We start from the raw sequence: 19,213 nt of genomic DNA, 5'->3' as shown, positions 1-19,213 counted from the left end.
TTTTTCCCTCCCTTAGGCTGTTGGCTGTGATTATGAGATAAATTCCAATGCCACTGAAGACCAGTGTGGAGTTTGCTTGGGAGATGGCTCTGCCTGTCATACAGTAAAAATGACATTTAATCAAAGTGAAGGATTTGGTAAATTGGGTTCTTTACTTAAACTCTTCTATTGATGAAGTTTTTATCCACATAAAAAGGCTTAAGAAATGGTTTTCATTTGAACTGAATGACCAGTCTGTATAGGAAATACCAAAAGGATGTTTCACAAGTAATCTTGTGTGTGCCTGAAAAGATTGGTGAACTGTTTTTTAAGTTCACTTTATCTGATAAAAATGATGTCAGAAACTAACAGGTCCTGTGCAATTTACATTGATATTGACAAAAACTCAAAAAGAAAGTGTAATTAATGCCCTTGGAAAATATTAACTGCATCTCTAGATGAAGTAAAGCACTCATGAAACACTGGACCACGTATTTCAAAGAGTCCTAAATTCGATAGCATTGGCTTTAGTGACCATGTACAGCTTCTTCCTTGTGAAGAATTTTGCACATCTGTTTGCTGTAGAAGTTTCTGCAGTAGTCCTCTGGGCTGGAAAAGTGGAAAAAAAAGTGCAATGCTACAAAGGTTTGCATCAGAACTTCAAGGTCTGAGCCCTTCTTCACCAATGGCAGTGAGACATGCAGTCCTTAAGTTGCCTTGTGTGGGATGAATTGGTGCCAAAAAGTCTGAAATTGAAGAGGGAGTGGGAACTAAAACTAATAAAATATTATTTGTGCAAATAATTTACAATTTACAATTTTGGGGAAAAGCACTTTCAATATTTTTTTTTCTCACTGTGCTGTTAGATATGCTCCTTCCATACCCCTCCAAATCTGAATCCCACCAATAAAACTTGAAGATGACTGCAACCATGCAGATTGTATGTGTGTGTATTGAATGTTAAGTAAATTATTTCATCATTTTAGATAAAGTAAAAAATTAGATTGCTTCTGTAGATTCTTTCCTTCTACTTGTTCCATTCTACTTTCCCTTCTACTTCTATTGCAGAAAATAAGAAAATGTGTCAGGAAAGGCAGAGGTTGGCAGGCTCTTCAGCTTTTAAGGCAATGTATGGCCCTTACTGATGCTCACAACATCTGGCTTATTCTTAACTCTGATTTACAAGTATTATGACATTCTGTCTTACAGAAAAGATTAATAGCTGTGTGTCTACTGAACAGTTTATGCAAATACAGTGATTTCAGGGTCATAAATTCATTGCAGGTAATGAAACTGGACCAAAGCTCAGGATATGTACTGCTATCAACTGAGAAGGAAAAATTGAGGTTTTTTTGAAAGTTCAGTGGCACAGGGAAGTATAAAGCAAGGCTAAATATTCTAATCTCCAAACACAGCTGCAGGAGAGACAGTTTTATCAGCATAAGGGGTTCCATTAGATTTTTGTGATGAAAAACAAATCAGAATTCTGATTTTGCACAAATGGTCTCAGCTGTTGATAGTTGCCAGTATTCAGTCCACATTGTTTTCAGGAGATTCATTAGCAAGTCAGTTAAGCTGCCCCAGCTGCACTCTTAGAGTAGAAAGCTTGAAGTGTAAGCAGGATCTGGGCTGGGGCACTCACAAGTTTTTCTGTGATTGATCATAGAATCATAGAATGGCCTGTGTTGAAAAGGTTGAGTTTCAACCCCCTGCTATGTGCAGGGTCACCAACCACCAGACCAGACTGTCCAGAGCCACATCCAGCCTGGCCTTGAATGCCTCCAGGGATGGGGGCATCCACAACCTCCTTGGGCAACCTGTTCCAGTGTGTCACCAACCTCTGCATGAAAAACTTCCTCCTAATATCTAACCTAAACCTTCCCTGTTTCAGTTTAAAATCATTCCCCCTTCCTCTATCACTATCCACCCTTGTAAACAGCCGTTCTTCCTCCTGTTTATATGTTCCCTTTAAGTACTGGAAGGCCACAATGAGGTCTCCCCGGAGCCTTCTCTTCTCCAAGCTAAACAACCCCAGTTCCCTCAACTTTCCTTCACAGGAGAGGTGAAGGAGAGGAGGCCCATCTTAGTGGCCCTCCTCTGGACTCGTTCCAAGAGCTCCATGTCCTTCCTGCACTGGGGGCCCCGGCCTGGACGCAGTACTGTGGGGCCTCACAAGAGCCGAGTAGAGGGGGACAATCACCTCCCTCTCCCTGCTGGCCATCCCTTTTTTAATGCAGCCCTGAACACAGATGGCTTTCCAGGCTGCAAGCACACACTGCTGGCTCATGTCCAGCTTCTCATCCACCAGGACCCCCAAGTCCTTACTCCACAGGGCTGCTCTCAAGGAGATCTTCCCCCAGTTTGTATAAATAGTTGGGATTGCTCCAACCCAAGTGCAGCACCCTGCACTTGGCCTTATTGAACATCAGAGTATTTTAAAGAGAGGTAAATATGGATAATATACCATACGAGGAGCGATTGAAGGAACTAGGGCCGTTTAGTCCGGGGAAGAGGATGCTGAGGGGAGACCTTACTGCTCTCTTCAAATACCTGAAAGGTGCTTACAGCAAGAGTGGGGTTTTCATTGGTGACAGGACGAGGGGAAATGACCTCAAGTTGCGCCAGGGGAGGTTTAGGTTGAATATCAGGAAAAACTTCTTTACAGAAAGGGTTGTTAAGCACTGGAATAGGCTCCAGAGGGAAGGTGCTGAGTCACCATCCTTGAATGTGTTTAAAACCATTTGGATGTGGTGCTCAGAGACAGAGACCTGATTTAGCAGAGGGCAGTTTTAGGGTACTATGGTTAGGTTGCAATTAGACTTCATGATCTTTAAGGTCTTTTCCAACCTGAGCAATTCTATGATACTATGATTCTAAATCTCTGTTGTTACTCACATTGGCTGCAGAGGAATATTACTATGCACAGAACATTTACCATGCATGCAGATAATGGAAAGAGAATAAATGCTGCTTCTTGATGGGAAAAGTGTTAGGGTAGTAGAAAGGCTGAGTTGCAAATAATGGGTTTATGACTGTGGCAGGCAGAATGAGGATTAAATAGACTAACAAAAAGGAAGTTTTGCAGTTCAAACAAAGGAATCTTTTGAAAAGGGAAAGGAGTGGCTAGGGACAGGGTGGTGGTCAGAAGGATAGAGATTTGTTCTGCCTTCTCTCTTCATTGTGTGTAGGGGAAAATAATTTTCAATTTTTCATTAGGAACCTTTAAATCTTAAAAATCAAAAAAAGAGGGATTGTGCAACAGGGATGAAGAGAAATCTGATTCCGCCAGGCAGAAGGCAGAGCTAGGCCCTATGAAGGACTGAATTTTCCTGAACTGACAAGCAAATGAGGAAATGTGACTGCATTCACTTTAACCCACAGGTTTATTTTGGTTCTGACACCCTGTAAACAACCTGATTGGAACTGATTCAACACTTTGCACAGTCCCTTGCTGCCCAAGTGCACACAGAGGCCTGATACACGCTTGAGATGCAGATAGGAATCTGAGAGATTGGAAGTTCTCCTGCATCCTCACTTCAGAGATTGTCTTTAGGCTTTAATTTTTTCCCCATTACCATTACACACTGCAGTGCTCCTTCTATTCCATGGAAAGGCTGCATGCAACTGTACTTTGATCTGCAAACCTGATTTGCCACAGGAAGCCTGTGCTGTTCCATGTATATTTTTGTGATAGTACCTAAGAGCTTGGCTTAGAGGAAAATCGTGCTTCAGGAACTTTCATTTTAAAGTAAGAAACTCACATATATGACAAGCTGGAGAGCAGGATGGAGCTGGTATGAGAAATAGGACGATTGTGATCTGATCTGCAGTATTATGCTAAGTACTTTGGTGAAATTTCTTCTGACTTACAACAAAGGGAAAAGAGAAACAAGCTATTCAGCCCCAGTAGCGATATGAATTTATTCATATACTCTTCCCGTGATTAGGAAGATATAGATTTAACTTTTGTTAAAAATTGAAAGATTAATAGCGCCTGAGAGCTGCCACTGCACAGGCATATGACAGCACCGACAACATGAATGCAGCAGATTTTAATGAATGCAGTATGTAGGTTAGCCAGCTGACATTTCGACTGTTATTGAATCTCACATCTCTAGATAATCTTGACAGGTGGAATCATATATCCAGGAATAATTATATAAACACCACCTACACCATTTTTAAACGAACAAAAAAAAATGTATATGGTGCTGCCTGATAAAATTGAAAGCTTAGTCCTGATTACCATTGCTTTTAAAAGCAGATAAAATTCACTGGGAATTAAACTGACGTTCTGGGAATCCAAGAGATAATTTAGGGAGGGTTAACACCTATCAGACAGCTGAAATATATTTAAAATCAGGTCTATATGCAAGTGTAAGTGATTCAGACAGAAATAATTATGCAAAAACTTGACAGGGTACAGACTTTTTAAAGTTAACAACAGAAAGAAAATTACATATAATGTTTTTATATTTTATATTTTGAACAAATGTTATTCAAATTACATCTGGAAAAAAACCTGCTGGAAAAAGGACACCGAGGTTGCCAAGCCAAGCTCTCAGAAAATTAAACAATAAAATTTTTGCATGCATAAAATTTAATTTGGCCCATGTGAGCATGTCTTCTAATCAAGTCTTTAGCCGTACAGTCACACACTGCTTATAACACATCTCGATTTCACTAAATAAATACAACATTTGGGAAAGTCATTAGACCTTAGTTTCTTACAATGCTCTGGTTTCCTATAACAATCTAGTTGTTTAGTAATCTTCCAAATTTTGTTATACCCTTCACGTGTGAAAGACTGAAACATTTCAGTTTCCATAGCTAATCTCAGAAATACGCAAAAGGTGTCATCCAGAAAACAATATCTGTTTAACATTATGTTTCTTTTAATTACAAAGAGATTGAAGTAGACAGATGCTTTTTTTATTTGGTTGTGGATTTTTGTTTTTTGGTTTTCTTTATGGTTGTAGGTTGTTGGGTTTTTTGGGGGGAGAGGGAAAGGGGAGGCGGTGGAGAAATGAGGGACATGGATGGGTGGATATTTTAATTTATTTGAATTTTTTTTTTAGTGGCTTTATGTTTTGTTTTATTTTCCCATGGGCAACATATGTCAGTAGTGCCTGTACTTGTTACCGTGCGAAAGAGCTACCAGCTGTAACTTAACTGAAGTTGTCCAGCACTTTAAGTGTACCACTGATTCTGAAGTTTAGTATGGCTTATGCCTGTGTAATCAAAGCTGATCAGTTTACTTCACAAGACAGGTGACGAGGATGTGATTCTCAGAATTTAATTTGTGACAACAGCTGGGTGTGATGAGGAACTACATACCTACACTGCAAACAAACTTCTGCAGTTTACATTCCAAGGGTATCTGCTTGTAGAGCTTGTCATCGTTCCAATTTGTAAAACTCAGCCAGGAGCAACATCAAGAAAGCTATTTGAGTTTGTGTTCAAATTTGTATGTGAATTTTCTGTTTTACGTTTTTCTTTTAATAGCAATTGTAGTTCTCTCTAGAGTGAGAATCACTGAGCCTCACTCCTCCTGTGCACAAACAAAACTCTCCAGCAGGTGTTCTGACTTCATTCTTTACACACCAACTGAGGACCCCTTCTTACTGATGATTTTGCACATGAATGGCTTTCATGTTTTATATAGCTAGTTTGTCTGAGGGAAACAGTCCTGGAGAACTTGAATCACTTCAAACTTAAGGATTATGAAATCATTTATATCCACTGACGACAGATGAAAATGTTCATTACAAATTAAAAAACCTTTACTACAACAGGTTCTTAAAAAAGACCCCCTAGTCTTTTTCCAGATTACTCATGGTTACAGTGTGCCGGAGCCCTCGGGCACGGTTGCAGAGATGCAGATCATGTGGCACAGCTCAGAAAAGCATTCACATCCATATCCTTTCTAAATGCCGCTATAATTGCTGAAACATAGTGCATATTCTCTAACTAATATTGGAAAATCTGGGTTGGAAAGTCCCACCATTAATTAAATGAAAAGAATATATAAATATGTAAATGAAAAGCTCCATGGGAGCACTTACATATATATATATATATACATATATATAAATATATATGTGTTATTTTTTTCCAAGTGAATCTAGTTGTTTTAAAACATCTTAAATAAACTGTGGTGACATTTTTCTTGTTTACCTCCATGTATTTGTTTTTTCTCTCTTAGGATATGTTGATATTGGGTTAATTCCAAAAGGTGCAAGGGGTATCAGAGTCACAGAAGTTGCAGAAGCAGGCAATTTCCTTGCAGTGCGAAGTAAAGATCCAGAAAAATATTACCTGAATGGAGGTTTTATCATCCAGTGGAATGGTGAATACAAAGTAGCAGGAACAATATTTCAGTATGACAGGACAGGTGATCTAGAAAATCTGACAGCTCCGGGACCCACCAATGAATCAATATGGATTCAAGTAAGTAGAAGATCTCTAACAGAGCCCATTGGGTTTGGATAGTAGCTGAATGTGTGAAGACTTTGAAACTGAGGCTGGAAAAGTATGTATATTTTTATATAGACTGCTCTACTAGCATCCTATCTTTAAAAAATCATTTGAGCTATTTTGGAAAGCAGTATGTTGCTTGAGAAAGCAGTTCATTCTACCTGAAAATATGTATGTCTTGTGTCATAGTTTGATTATGGCCATGGGAGAGGATCCATGTAGTGGGTATTCAGTTGTCACCGTCAGAAATCAAATCCAATGAAACCATTTAGGAGGAAGAGGAGAAGTTCATTGCCTCAGTAGTTTATTCCCTGAAGATTCTCTTACCCCCATCCTATCAGCCAAATGGTGATACTCATGTGTGATTCTACTTACTTGGAATTTTCCTTCTTAATCTGGAAATGGTGAAAAATAATAATAAGGTAGTATCTCAATAAAATCTCTAGTTTTCTGACCTACTGGATATTTTTTAACAGTTGTTATATATGGGTAGGATAATTACCATTTATAATGGTAAGGCAGTAAGTAATGGTAAGGTATACAGGCAGTAGCTTTTAATCAGAGCCTTGAATGGACTTTGCATTATCTTATGGTCAATAGGATACCAGTTTTGTTGGCCCACTTACACATGAGCTTTCAAAACTGCATGACAAATGGTTGTGTCTTAAAAAGAAGTCCGCCACTGTCAGCAAACAAATGAAAGGTTTGCCAGTCTGTATTTCGGAATGGGTAGTAGGCTCCAAAATAGGTTGCTTTTAAACCTGCTGGTTTTGGTGTTTTGTTTTGTTTTGTTTTGCTGTCATACTTCAAAAGCTTTGGGCTAGAAGGTTATAATAATGATAAATAATTAAATGAGCTGTACTGTTTTTCCAGCTACTTTTTCAAGAGACTAATCCTGGAATCAAGTATGAATATACTGTTCGTAAAGAAGAAAATCACGAGAATGAGATTGGAGAGCCAGAGTATTTTTGGCAATATGGAGAGTGGACAGCCTGCACTGTTACCTGTGGAAGAGGTAATTCCATATTTCCTTTTTCTACTATTGTCTTTGTTACTTTCCTTGAAATGACCTAGACCATTTCTGTCATTTCTGTTTCTTTAAGAGGTAAGGTTCTTACATGCATTTGGCTAGAGAACTTATATGTAAGAATTTATTTTAGCTTTAAAATAAGATAACAAACCTATTTAAGATGAGAAAATATTTGTAGTACCTGCCCTGAAATGCTCAGTGTCTATGAGCATTTCAGTACCTGCCCTGAAATTCTCAGTGTCCATGAGCCAAACTGGAAAATCTAGATTTCTTTTTCCTTGCACTTTCAGAATTACCTGTAATAATCCTACTTCCCAGAGGTACTGATTTGTAACCTACTCTTGTTTCTTTGTGTGGGTGTTCTAAACTCAGATATGTTAAATACAAAAACTAGCCTTCATTTCTGTCCAAAAAGCAAAAAATACTTTCATGCATTTTGCAGTATATATTTCAATCGATCTTGAAACTTGTATATCTTTGCCACTCTCAATACAATGGAACAATTCCATTTGTATTGTAGTTCTGTGTGGTGCATTAAGCTGGACAATTGTGTAGAGGGACAACTATGAAATGCTAACAACAGGTCTAGAAGATTGCCTTTGGTAAGAGAAAATGCTAGCAGGAAAACTTTCTTTAAGGTATAGGACAGTACATTAAACTACAACAGTACACTGTTGATGTTATAGCCGTTGGATAACTGATGTGAAATGGGTCTTTTATCTTTCTAATGCCTGGGTTTTGCTTGGAGTATGTGATCATTGTTGGTTTCTTTTTCTTTTTCTTGAAAGTAAAGACAAATTTCTTAACAAATCCAGTTGCTGATATGACAACAATAGTGGTTATACTAGTAACGGTTTTTAAATCCTTCCTGTCATGAAGTGTCATGAAGGACACTGAAAGAATGTATTTTTCAAGGATTTGGAAAAAAGAGCATTGAATAGCTTTAGTTCTAGAAGATTAACAGATTACTCCATCCCCAAAAACTTTCCTATATTAATATGTTTATGTGTGTATAAATATGTATTGATGTTTGCTTTTAAGTGCAAATTTTTATGTATATATGTGGGGTTTTGTTTTGTTTTTGAGAAAAGAGCTTCTCACCACAGAACACCATGGGCTTTCTTGTTAGCAAAATAAATCTTTTTCTTTAGCTACTTAAAACAAATGCTTTGCTCAATGGCATGCTGCATGTTTTAGTTCTTCTATGTACTTGTGGTTGATGTTTAATGTAACAATTGTCATGATAACAAAAAGAGGGAGGAAAAGTGAAATTAGACTGATTATTATCTTTTTATTCAACATCTGCTTCACTTTTCCCAGAAGTGTTTCCTACTAAGTAAATTATAATCCTGTGTACTACCTTCTGGCTAAAGAATTGTGTGATTTGGCTTTGATTTCTAACTACAGCATGATTATTTAAACAGAAGACTGCAGGATATGGGGTTTTTTTTCAGTTTTTATTTAATAAGTAGCTTCCCCCTTTACCATCTTTGGCTTCTTAATAAATACTTCTTAAGCTTGTGGGCCTGTTCTTGGCATAGGTAGAAATGAAACATTTCATGTAGCACTGTGAACTTCTTCATATGACTCTGCAGGGATACTGTGAGGTACATCACAGTATGAAAGCATGGAAACCTACTCCGTTCTCCATATTCATTCAAGGACAAGATAAAAGGAATAAATAAATCTTTTTTTCTCTTTCCCTCTAGATACATACACTTCTAAAAATCACAAAACAGACTTGAAGGAAGGTGTAATCTGCTAGTAAGTGATGAAGTCAGGGTATTGTCACTTACTTACTCCCTACCCAATGAAAAAGGGAAAGCTTACCATAGAGCTTAAATTCATTGCTTGAACAAGGGAAAATATACAGAATCACAACATTTGGAAGTGACCTCAAGAGATTGAGGCCAATCCCCCTGCTAAAGCTGGTACACACAGTAGGTTGCACAGGTAGACATCCAGCCAGGTCTTTAGTATCTCCATAGAAAGAGACTCCACAGCCTCTCTGGGCAGCCTGTTCCAGTGCTCCATCACCCTTATTGTAAATAAGTTCTTCATCATGTTAGTATGGAACTTCCTATGTACAAGTTTTAGGCCATTAATCCTTGTCCTACCACTGTGCACCATCAAGAAAAGAGCCTGGCCTTATCCATTTGCCTCCCATCTCTCTTTAGATATTTATAAACATCTATCAGATGCTCTGTCCATCTTCTTTTCCTGAGGCTGAACAGATCCAGGTTACTCAGCCTGTCTTCATATGGCAGATGCTCCAGATCCTCAACCATCTTTATGGCCTCCCACTGGACTTTTTCTATGAGATCCTTGTCTTTTTTGAGCTAGGGAGACAGAGTTCTGAGATTACAGTCTGTTTGCATTTCTCTGCAGGTACCCTATGCTTAATTTGACTGTGCTCTTGGGTGCCTGAATGTGAACCAGTCGTGCTGTTGGTAGGGACTCTGAGCTAGCTGTCGCCCTACTAGGCTCCACAAGAGTTTGAGCTCTGCTTATGTCGATGTAACCCTGCACATTAACAACAAAACCTGGAGCTCAGCTGCACAGCCACAGAAGAAAGAGTATTTGGAAAATGTTAATGGTCCATCTGCAAAGAAGTTTGTAAACTCTGAAGTCTTGCCTCATTTAGCAAGGAATGGGCATGGTAGTAAATGTTTATGTAGAACTAGTAATTCTCACGGTTGCACATTACTGTATTTGTTCCTCTTGAGCTCAGCTCGAAACCAAGAGGCAAAATAAAGACAGGACTTAATGTTCCCAGTGTTGCTGCATTAATCAGCGTATTTCCCTAACTTCTGCAGAACTTCCCCCTAGGTTTAAATAATGAGATTGATTTTATCTGAATGTACAGGCTGTTTAGAACCAGCACTTAGTGCCATTGGCAGTAACAAACCTGCTGTGCCAAATCTCAGGCATTAAAATATTTTCTTAAGGCTTCTAACGTAAAGTGTGTTGAAGTAGGTAAGAAGATAATCTTCTGTTATCAGTACAGCGCATGACAACTCTACTGAAGACAAACCTTCAAGGGGGGTCAAGATTAAAAAAATAAGTTGCATTTGTTTAGATTAAATGTGATAATGAAATAACCTTGAAGTACTTTTTCATTCATCATTTGGTAAATAATGAACTAGTTGCTTTTCAGGTTTGAAGGGGAGGCCAAGAAAGCTGAATTACTGAAAACTGACTGACATAGCCAGTGAGAGAAATTGATTCTTACCTAGAGATTTTTCTTCTCCTGGCAAACCTGGACCTGCGTAAAGATTCATTGTAGGCCTCACATTAAGATTGGTCAATACGACAGTGATAAATCCAAGAGCTCTTCGGCCTTTTGTAGCCACAGAGATCAGGACAATGAAATCACGCTTTCCATAGCCAAAAGAAGAAAACAAAATTAGGGAGTAGCAAATGGGACAATATACAGAGGAGCAGGCTGGTCCAGGAAAGCCTCTTCTATCTAGAAGAAAAAAACCACAGTTTTACCTCCTACTCTAAGGGAAATTTCCAATGATGCATAATGTATTCATAGAATTAGGCTTTGCCTTCACAGAATAACCTCAGGTCAACTCCTTACAGGCATTTTCCTATATTCCTCACCTTAAGGTTGTGCCACATATATTTCTGTGCCCTGGCTTATGTCCTTCTCCAACTCCACTGGCGCTGTGATAAAGAAGAAGTACATGTGCTTATGTTTTCCATCATCTCCTTCACATGCTTATATGTCTTGTAGCCTCAAAGAGCGAGTTCATCTGGCTTGTGAACAATATAGTCATTTAGCAGAGAATAATGTTGTCTGAAAAATGGATGTTTTCTGTAGCAAAGATAGCTAATACTGTTTGCAGGGGAAAGGAGAATGCATGACAATACCTATATATGTAGTGTAGAAAATAGTCCAGTAATTTCATTTCATGACAAACTCTTATGGCCATCATTTACAGTAAAAATCATGAGCTTTGCTCAGTCGTTGCTGCAGATTCTTTTGCTTTATATAGAATTGCCTTGCTGTAGGGATCTGTTCATTACAGAAGGCATCCTGCAGACTGTTGCACAATCAAACTTGAGTTGCACACAGCAACCCTCTGACCAAGTGGGCTGTCCCTCCAGAGACTGCTGTCTAGCCAGATAGCATATAAAGCCTTTAAGCTTCTTTTATAGGACAATTAATTTAAATGCCTCACTAAGTATTTTTCTAGAATGACTACCCATTGTTGTTTCTTAAAATAATGGTCAATTAGAGACTATAAGCAAAATCCCCTTGTCCTGTTTGAAATGGAATGATGTTTTGTAGGACTAGTTTTGAGTGGCGCAGAATGTAACGAGAAGCAAAAAATACAGCACAGCTGCAACTGAGGGAGAATATTAGGCAACTTCAAAATCTACTCCTTCATAGATAACGCCAGTGATTGGCAAAGTTTCAAAGCTTTTCAGAAAGACTTAATTGTGAGATTTTTTTAGGGGTTAATTGCTTTGTGCTCTCTAAATCCTTCACAACTGCTATCAGGTCTATTTTGAAAAATTACCTCCAGGTGTTCCTGAACTGAAATGTACTACTAAACTTGCAGCACTGAGATTGAGAAAACAACAGTCACAGTGTTTTACTTCAAGATCATGGGTCTAAGTTTTATAATGCCAAGAATGCGAAGGCGGTTTTATTGTATTGTGTACGTGATCTGTGCTTGCATGGGATGTAGTTTGTTCATTCAAGTACCAAAGTGAAGTCCAATGCAGACTATTTGATTTGTCGCACAACAGTGAAAATTCCATTCCATTCCATGTTCACACAAATGCCTCTTACTATGCTTTTTTGTATGCATACTTTGTCCATATGCTTCTGGGAATGCAGGACCTTCAGTTTCGTCATTCACAGTTTTAAACATGCCTGAACATAAAACTGGACTTTCACAGAATGGGTTGGGTTGAAAGGAACCTCAAAGATCATCCAGTTCCAACTTCCTTGTCATAGCTGTTCTTTTAACAAGTGTCTACTCTTTTTTAAAATCCCTTCAAGCCCAACTGTTTTTTCAGTGGGTACCATTTTTACCTGGGGGAAATTTCTACCTCCCATCTAAGAAGTTCAGTATTAGGGTTGAAGCCTAGGAGAGGTGGAAGTGCTTTCTGAGTTGAGGGAGTGAAATTAAGACATGTGTAAATATTTGGTAGAGCAGAGTCGAAAGTAAGGCAACTAGTTTTCTGTGCCAGTTTTTGTCCTTGTTGTTATTGTAATTTCCATGGAAATAAATAGACGTCATTATTTTCAAGGGGACCCATGTATCTTTACAGTTACAGCTTTCTAGTTCAACTTGCTGAAGATTAAAAAAAAAGTTAAGAAAAATCAACTACCTACCGATATCTATTGTATTCCATCTAATCATAAAAATGGTAATAATGTTTTTAGAGTGACATAGAAAATCAAAGATGATGAGAACATTCAATAGAATAATGAGGTTTAGGAAGCATAAAATGTCTGTTTAGGCAAATGTAAGCTAGTTTTATGTACCATTCGCAGTCCAACTTTCTTTTTCTATCTCATTTCCTAGACCAGCTGAAAACCTTGGAAAAATGTAATAAAACTACACACAATGTTCCTTTCTTTCCACAGCTTTATTGACCACTGTATTTTTAAGATGACTTCTAAGAAAATGTGTGTGCATCTGTACAAGCATATAGAATTCTTTTCAACTTTGTAACTGAATGGTATATAGTCCTGATGGGAAAAAAAAAAGCATTTATTGCTTCTTTAAACATATGTACTCATCTTTGAATTTACCAGATTTTGAAACTACAATATAAATTCATGTAACTTCCACACTAAAAATTTTGTTTGTGTGAATTAAGTTTATTGATGCCAGTGATCAACAAATGTTTTATGAGAACGTACAGCCTCAAAGCAGTATTTCTGCTAAGGTTTATAGCTGTTTTAAAGTGAATTACAGCAGCTGAAACGACATTAAAAATTTATTGAAGCAAAAGAGGAGTTCTCTTGCTTAATTTGCATTTGTAGCAGCATCATATCATAATTTTGAAAGGATCAGAGTTGTATTTCTGTGAAATCCATTGTTTACCATTAGTATGAAGGCTGCTTACTATTCCACTTACGTTTTTCATAGCATAAAACAGGACTTTGCTCCCTGAAAGTCCTGCACTGGACCAAACAGCTTTCTGTTTGTTGAAGTCCCCAGAAAAGAGGAGAGCCATGTGCAACCACATTGCAGCAAGATGGCCGTGCTGCCGTATAGCTGCTGCCATGTTATATACCCTAAAACTTGAATGCCTCAGCAAAAAGAATATTAGCAGAAGCATAGGCTGCAGTCCCCCTAGTACTCTCTTCTAGATGAAACCAGTTCTCGTTCTGAACTAGATGCTGTTAAATGGATTTAGAGGTCCCTTCCAACTGAACTATTCTATTCTAAAATCAACTCCTTTGTATGAATGGTGGAGACTCAATGTATTGAGTTGTTGCATAGATCCTAGTCACATGTCTGAAGGCTCTGTAGAAGCTGCACCACTTTTTAAAGTATCATATACCTGAAATCTTAGGTTGCTATCCATAGAAACTAAGGGTTTCTGTCTGTTTCTATGGAATAATCCAGATATGCATAGAAGACTTCTTGTTGTGAAGGCTTTTTTCAGTGATGTCTGACCATAACCTTCCCTTTCGTATCTACATGCCATGCTCAGTTTTTCTAAGAAGAATTACCTCCTATAGTAGCTTTGGATTTCTTAATATTAGATTTAGGCATAGAGGAATATTTTCATGTTTTCTCAAGCAGCACTGTATCTGAATTTCTCTTCTTTTCTTCTGGATAGATTCCCACGCTCATTACTGGGAGATAAGAGAAAAGGAAAAGCTTGGTTTCTTATATATATCACAAAATACATAACATTTACCTCTGACACGTAGTAATAGTGCTACTAAGCCCATTTCTTCCCAGGAGAGGGATGAAACTCACTGAAATAGTGCCGTAACATCTGCATATAAATTGCTATGAATAAATGGCACAGTTAATGCAGTGAGCAAACAAGATTTCTTCAATCATGTTTATCCCAGACATTTGTCTGGATTTGCAGCACAGAACCAACATCAAATTATTGCAGAACTCTTCTGGAACATGTTTTTCTTTAGGTTCGCACTGGGATAATGCAGTATTTTGTTTCTGTTTTTTTTCTCTTCAGTGAGCAAGAGTTTATGTGACTGAAGCTGCTAAAAAATAACCTATAGTGTACATATGGAATCTCTCTCCGTTACAGTGATTTGCTCCTGTCTGCTGTGCATCAGATATTTGGAAAACAGATTTTCTCCTTTGTATTATGATGTCATTGTTTTAGGTCAAGATTTGAATCATTTTTAAAACTTTTAAAAAGCAGAATTCAGCATTAGCAATCATAGGGTTAACATAGGTGAAACGTTCTGGTTTGTTTTCTGTATAATTGCCTGTTCCACAAGAACAAAGATCAGTAATAATCCACATGCTGTGAATAGTCTCCTGCTGCCCTGTTGTCTCTTCTCTGTGAGAAATTAAAAAAAATCATTCACAGCTCTTTAAACTCAACTGATTTCAGGGGTATAAGTATCCTTTCTGAGACCGAGAACTTCACTGGAATAAGTTCCTTCTAGTATGTACATTCAGCTAACTGGTTCACCAGAGCTCTGCATAACTCCCTTTCAGCTTGACTGAAGGACACACGTACCTGATTTAGCTCAGACATACAACAGAACTGACTTCTACTCCTGAAAACATCACACGGCTCTTTCTGTATTCTAGGATGTGGTGTGTAGATAGTGTGTAGATCTCATGCTGGAGGACTTCTACAGTTTGTCCCTGGTCTACAGGGATTACTTTTCCTGTTTTGTCTTTCTCTTACAGGGGTGCGTCGCCAGATTGCCCACTGCATGCGGAAGGGAGGTGGAGCGATCAAGAACTCCTTCTGTGACCCAGCCACACAGCCAAATGGACGACAGAAGAAGTGCTACGAAAAGGATTGTCCACCAAGGTACCATTACTTTGAAGGCCCTTGTAATCTTAACTAAGAGTCATTCAAAAGAATATATTGGTTCTAGTATCAGATTAGTGTGGCATCTACAGCCTGCCATAAAGATAGCTTCCAAGTGTTCCAGAGCAAAGGTGTCAGAAACCCAGTAGTGGTCAAATGAAGAGTGAGCTAATTAACCGCAGTAAATATTTTCAGGTGATAGTAGCCTGTGGCTGTAAGAAAGGCACAGATTTGCTGGAAGGCATCAGTGGTGCAGAGTATATGTGTACTCTGTGTTTTTCGCTATAGTCAGTATTTATTTTATTTTTTTTTCTTTAGGTACTGACACGTCCTACATTTGTCTTTTATTGTCTTTGGAAATCCTTTATGATGATGTCCACAATGGTATAGGATCATAGAATGGCTTGTGTTGGAAGGGATCTCAAACCAACCAGTTCCAACCTCCCTCAAAAGAGTTCTCCTAGTCTGTACATGAATCTGGGATTGTCCCAACCCAAGTGCAGTACCTTGCACTTAGTCTCGTTGAATCTCACTAGGTTTCTGTGGGCACACTGCTTAAGTTTGTCCAGGTCCCTTTGCATTACATATACAAGTCTTATGCAAGTCTTATGCAACTCCTTACCTACTAATTTAGTTAACTCAGGATCAAAGTCATTGCAGTTATTCCCTTAAAGTATTTCATGCTATATTTGTCAGCAGCAATTTTCATGAAGCTTTACTGTAGCAAATTGTGTGGTTGTTGGTTTTATTAATCATTTCCAAATATCATCATAAGATTGTGTGGTATTTTCTTTGGGAATTACATCTTTCAAGATACAACCTCTATAAATGACTTCTAAAAGTATGAACTACGAACATCTCATAATTCTCCATAGATTGCAAGGAAATAGAAATAGACAATAGATCAAACTTAGCAGCTATTTGACTACGTAAGAGCCGAACCTACCTGTTAGTGTGAGTGTGATGCTTTGTATTTATAACATGTATAAACTTGATATTTATTTCAAAATTTCAAGTGAGCTCAAGTTATCCCATTTATTCGAAGCAGTTGCATTATTTAGGGATGCTCATGAAGGTGAGAGAGGAGAATTTTTCCAGCATTACACAGATTATGGAATTATACTGCATGTGAACTAGGCGGAAAAGCTCTTGTTCGTTGCCCATCTGAATCATGTTTCTCAAACTTATCATGCTCTGCAGAGAAAAGGGCCAGTTACATTTCTGAGCACTGCAAAATACTGACAATTCTGCTATCTTCAGTGCAGAAAACCTATATAATGTATACTTCTAGAGTCTATTTATTTATTTTTATCTTAACAGAAGTATGACTATAGTAGTTTGATTAAGGAACCCCTTGATCAAGCCCCTTCTCTGATTTTCAGCAGGCCTATAGCTGCATGCTTAAAGAGGAGCAGACAAGGCAAGCATAAATTATCTCTCTGTCTAATATGCTTCCAGTTTCCAAATGCTTTTAACTCAAGGCATTTCTAGAGAAATATATCTCCACAGTAATAGCTCAGACTGGCCCTGCAACCCTGTAAAACTTCGTTCTTGCACAACTTCCTTGGCAAGAAGTTCCACAGTTTTATTGCCTACTATGTGAAAAAACACTCATTTTAATAGTTGGACTTTATGATCTTGGAAGCCTTTTCCAACCGAAATGATTTTGTTCTATGAATCTATTATTTTATTTATTTTGAATCTGGCTTTCACTGGCTTCTGCTGGTGGTCACTTGCTCTTTCACTGGAAGAGCTGACAGGGCAGAGTGGATTTTTATTCACCCTTCTCAGGCCATTTACTCAGTAGATCTGGTCTCTGATCCAGGCTGTATTCCCAGCATGGGGTTTAGCTGGTATTTACTTTTTCATGAATACATGCCATCTTGAACCCAGGCAGATGGGTTATACATCTCTGTTTGAAAAGCAAGAAAGCTCTCAAGGTAGTTCAGTTAGGTGGTTCTAAAGAAAACCTGAATGGTAGAGAATGATGTAACCGTCTGACACAGTACAATATAGCATAACTGAGAATTCATGTGAAGCTACTATAGAACAAGAGTTTTGCAGACGTGGCTAAATTATGTGCTAGGTGAGGACAGTGTAATTGAACATGGCATGGCTGGGAACCTTTTGTTAGTAGCCTCAGGACTGGAACTCTAGATGATACCGTTCCTTCCCAAGAGCAAATCGGAATCTTTGTGGGAACATTCCGTGTGATACCACAAGGATGTTCTCTTGCACAATCCTCCTCTAACCTGTGATATCTCATTGATAATACATGTGCCACTATATCACTAGCTACTAGACCCTAACTCAACATCAAATAATGTATCAAAGAGTATCTACAGGCAAAGAATAACATTATAGTAATGCTTGTAACTCGCACAGACCAGATTTTATCTCATTAATTCTTTTCAGGAAGTTAATTGTAAACTGTTTAAATGACAGGCTTCTGTAAAGTCCAGGTCTTAACATGATTATTGGTTTTTTGTTTGTTTGTTTGTTTGTTTTGTTTTTCCCTCCACTTCCTACTAAAAGAATCTGGAACAATGCAAGTATTTTAAATATTGCAAGACATATGTGCCACGTATTGGGTAGGAACAAAATAAAGATGGCTGAACAGTTGAGAGTTAAAAGGTGATACAGCTGCTCATGTGAAACTTCAGTGATTCTGCCTAGCAGGAGTGACTGTGTTTTCCACTATGTGCTATGGAATATGTTTTCCTGCCACACAATTCTTCGGTAGGCAGGGATTTTTCTCCACAGGTATTCGTGATAAAAATTGACAGACATTACTTGGAGAGAGAGATTTTAACTTCTCACGCTCTGAACAGAATGTTTTCTCCCCCCCATAAGGAAAATTGCCTTAAGACTACTTAACTTGACTATATGTATGAAAAGAGGAATTATAAATAGATTTTGATGAAGTACTTAGGATCTCCTGCAGGGTCCAAATTTATCTGTTGTTACTGTGTTGTCCTCTTGCAGAACAGTTAAGGAACACAATAAGAACAAGACATCCTGCTTTTATTATAATAAACAGACTAAAAATGACTGCCCTGTTAGTATCTGCTGTGCCTGACATTCTATATATAGTGCAAGAAGGTCTTTCTTTAAGTTTGACTGAATATTCAACCCCATAGGCATGCATATAGCAAACATAGATTCCAAAGTCTCAACAAGATCCATAACCTTATTCGGTAAGCATCATCTGTGCATAGGCAGAAATAGCTGTTGGGCTCTGCTTTAACTATTACAGACTCAAGTTCCTCTTATGCGCATACCCTTCATTTTTTGGGTGCATTGTCAGGTGCTTCTTTTTGGACTGTGGAAAAGCTGAGTGCTCCCAGCTGCAACTGATAGTCAACCAAAGTTGCATTTTCACTATTTAGTGAATACTCTGTAGTTTGAGAGCCCCAGGAAAATTTGTTCTCACTCAGATTAGTTCTCTAAATCTTACGGTTTGTTAGTTAACAGTCTTTCTGTGCTGTGCCATGCGTGCCTACGGTGATAAAACACCATCGCTTTGCAGGGACAATGTGATGCATTAATATTTAAGAACTTCCCAGTTGCTGTAATGATGGAAACCAGAGGTAGGGACAAGTGTTAGATAAAGCCCATCAGGTTTCAGTTTCCGCCAACTCATCTCAGATTCTCATCACAATCAGCTATATACTGGTTTTCTTCCCCACATCCTTTTCTTTGCCAAGCATCTTTTAATGTGAT

General features: G+C 38.2%; 1 protein-coding gene across 3 annotated transcripts in view; it reads left to right on the top strand.

Moving 5' to 3' along the window:
* The window catches only part of ADAMTS12 (ADAM metallopeptidase with thrombospondin type 1 motif 12), a 171,918-nt gene that overhangs the window by 127,683 nt on the left and 25,022 nt on the right, over positions 1 to 19,213 (top strand). For all 3 annotated transcript variants that reach the window (XM_010725311.3, XM_019610350.2, XM_019610349.2), the window contains 4 exons: positions 17 to 137; positions 6,185 to 6,429; positions 7,330 to 7,471; positions 15,364 to 15,490. In XM_010725311.3, coding sequence (XP_010723613.2) covers positions 17 to 137; positions 6,185 to 6,429; positions 7,330 to 7,471; positions 15,364 to 15,490 — 635 coding nt within the window. The remainder of the gene's footprint in view (positions 1 to 16; positions 138 to 6,184; positions 6,430 to 7,329; positions 7,472 to 15,363; positions 15,491 to 19,213) is intronic.

This window comes from Meleagris gallopavo, chromosome Z, assembly GCF_000146605.3.
Source record: "Meleagris gallopavo isolate NT-WF06-2002-E0010 breed Aviagen turkey brand Nicholas breeding stock chromosome Z, Turkey_5.1, whole genome shotgun sequence".
Taxonomy (NCBI): Eukaryota; Metazoa; Chordata; class Aves; order Galliformes; family Phasianidae; genus Meleagris; species Meleagris gallopavo.
Note: the sequence above shows the minus strand (reverse complement) of the source record. Positions and strands in the feature narration are given on the sequence as shown.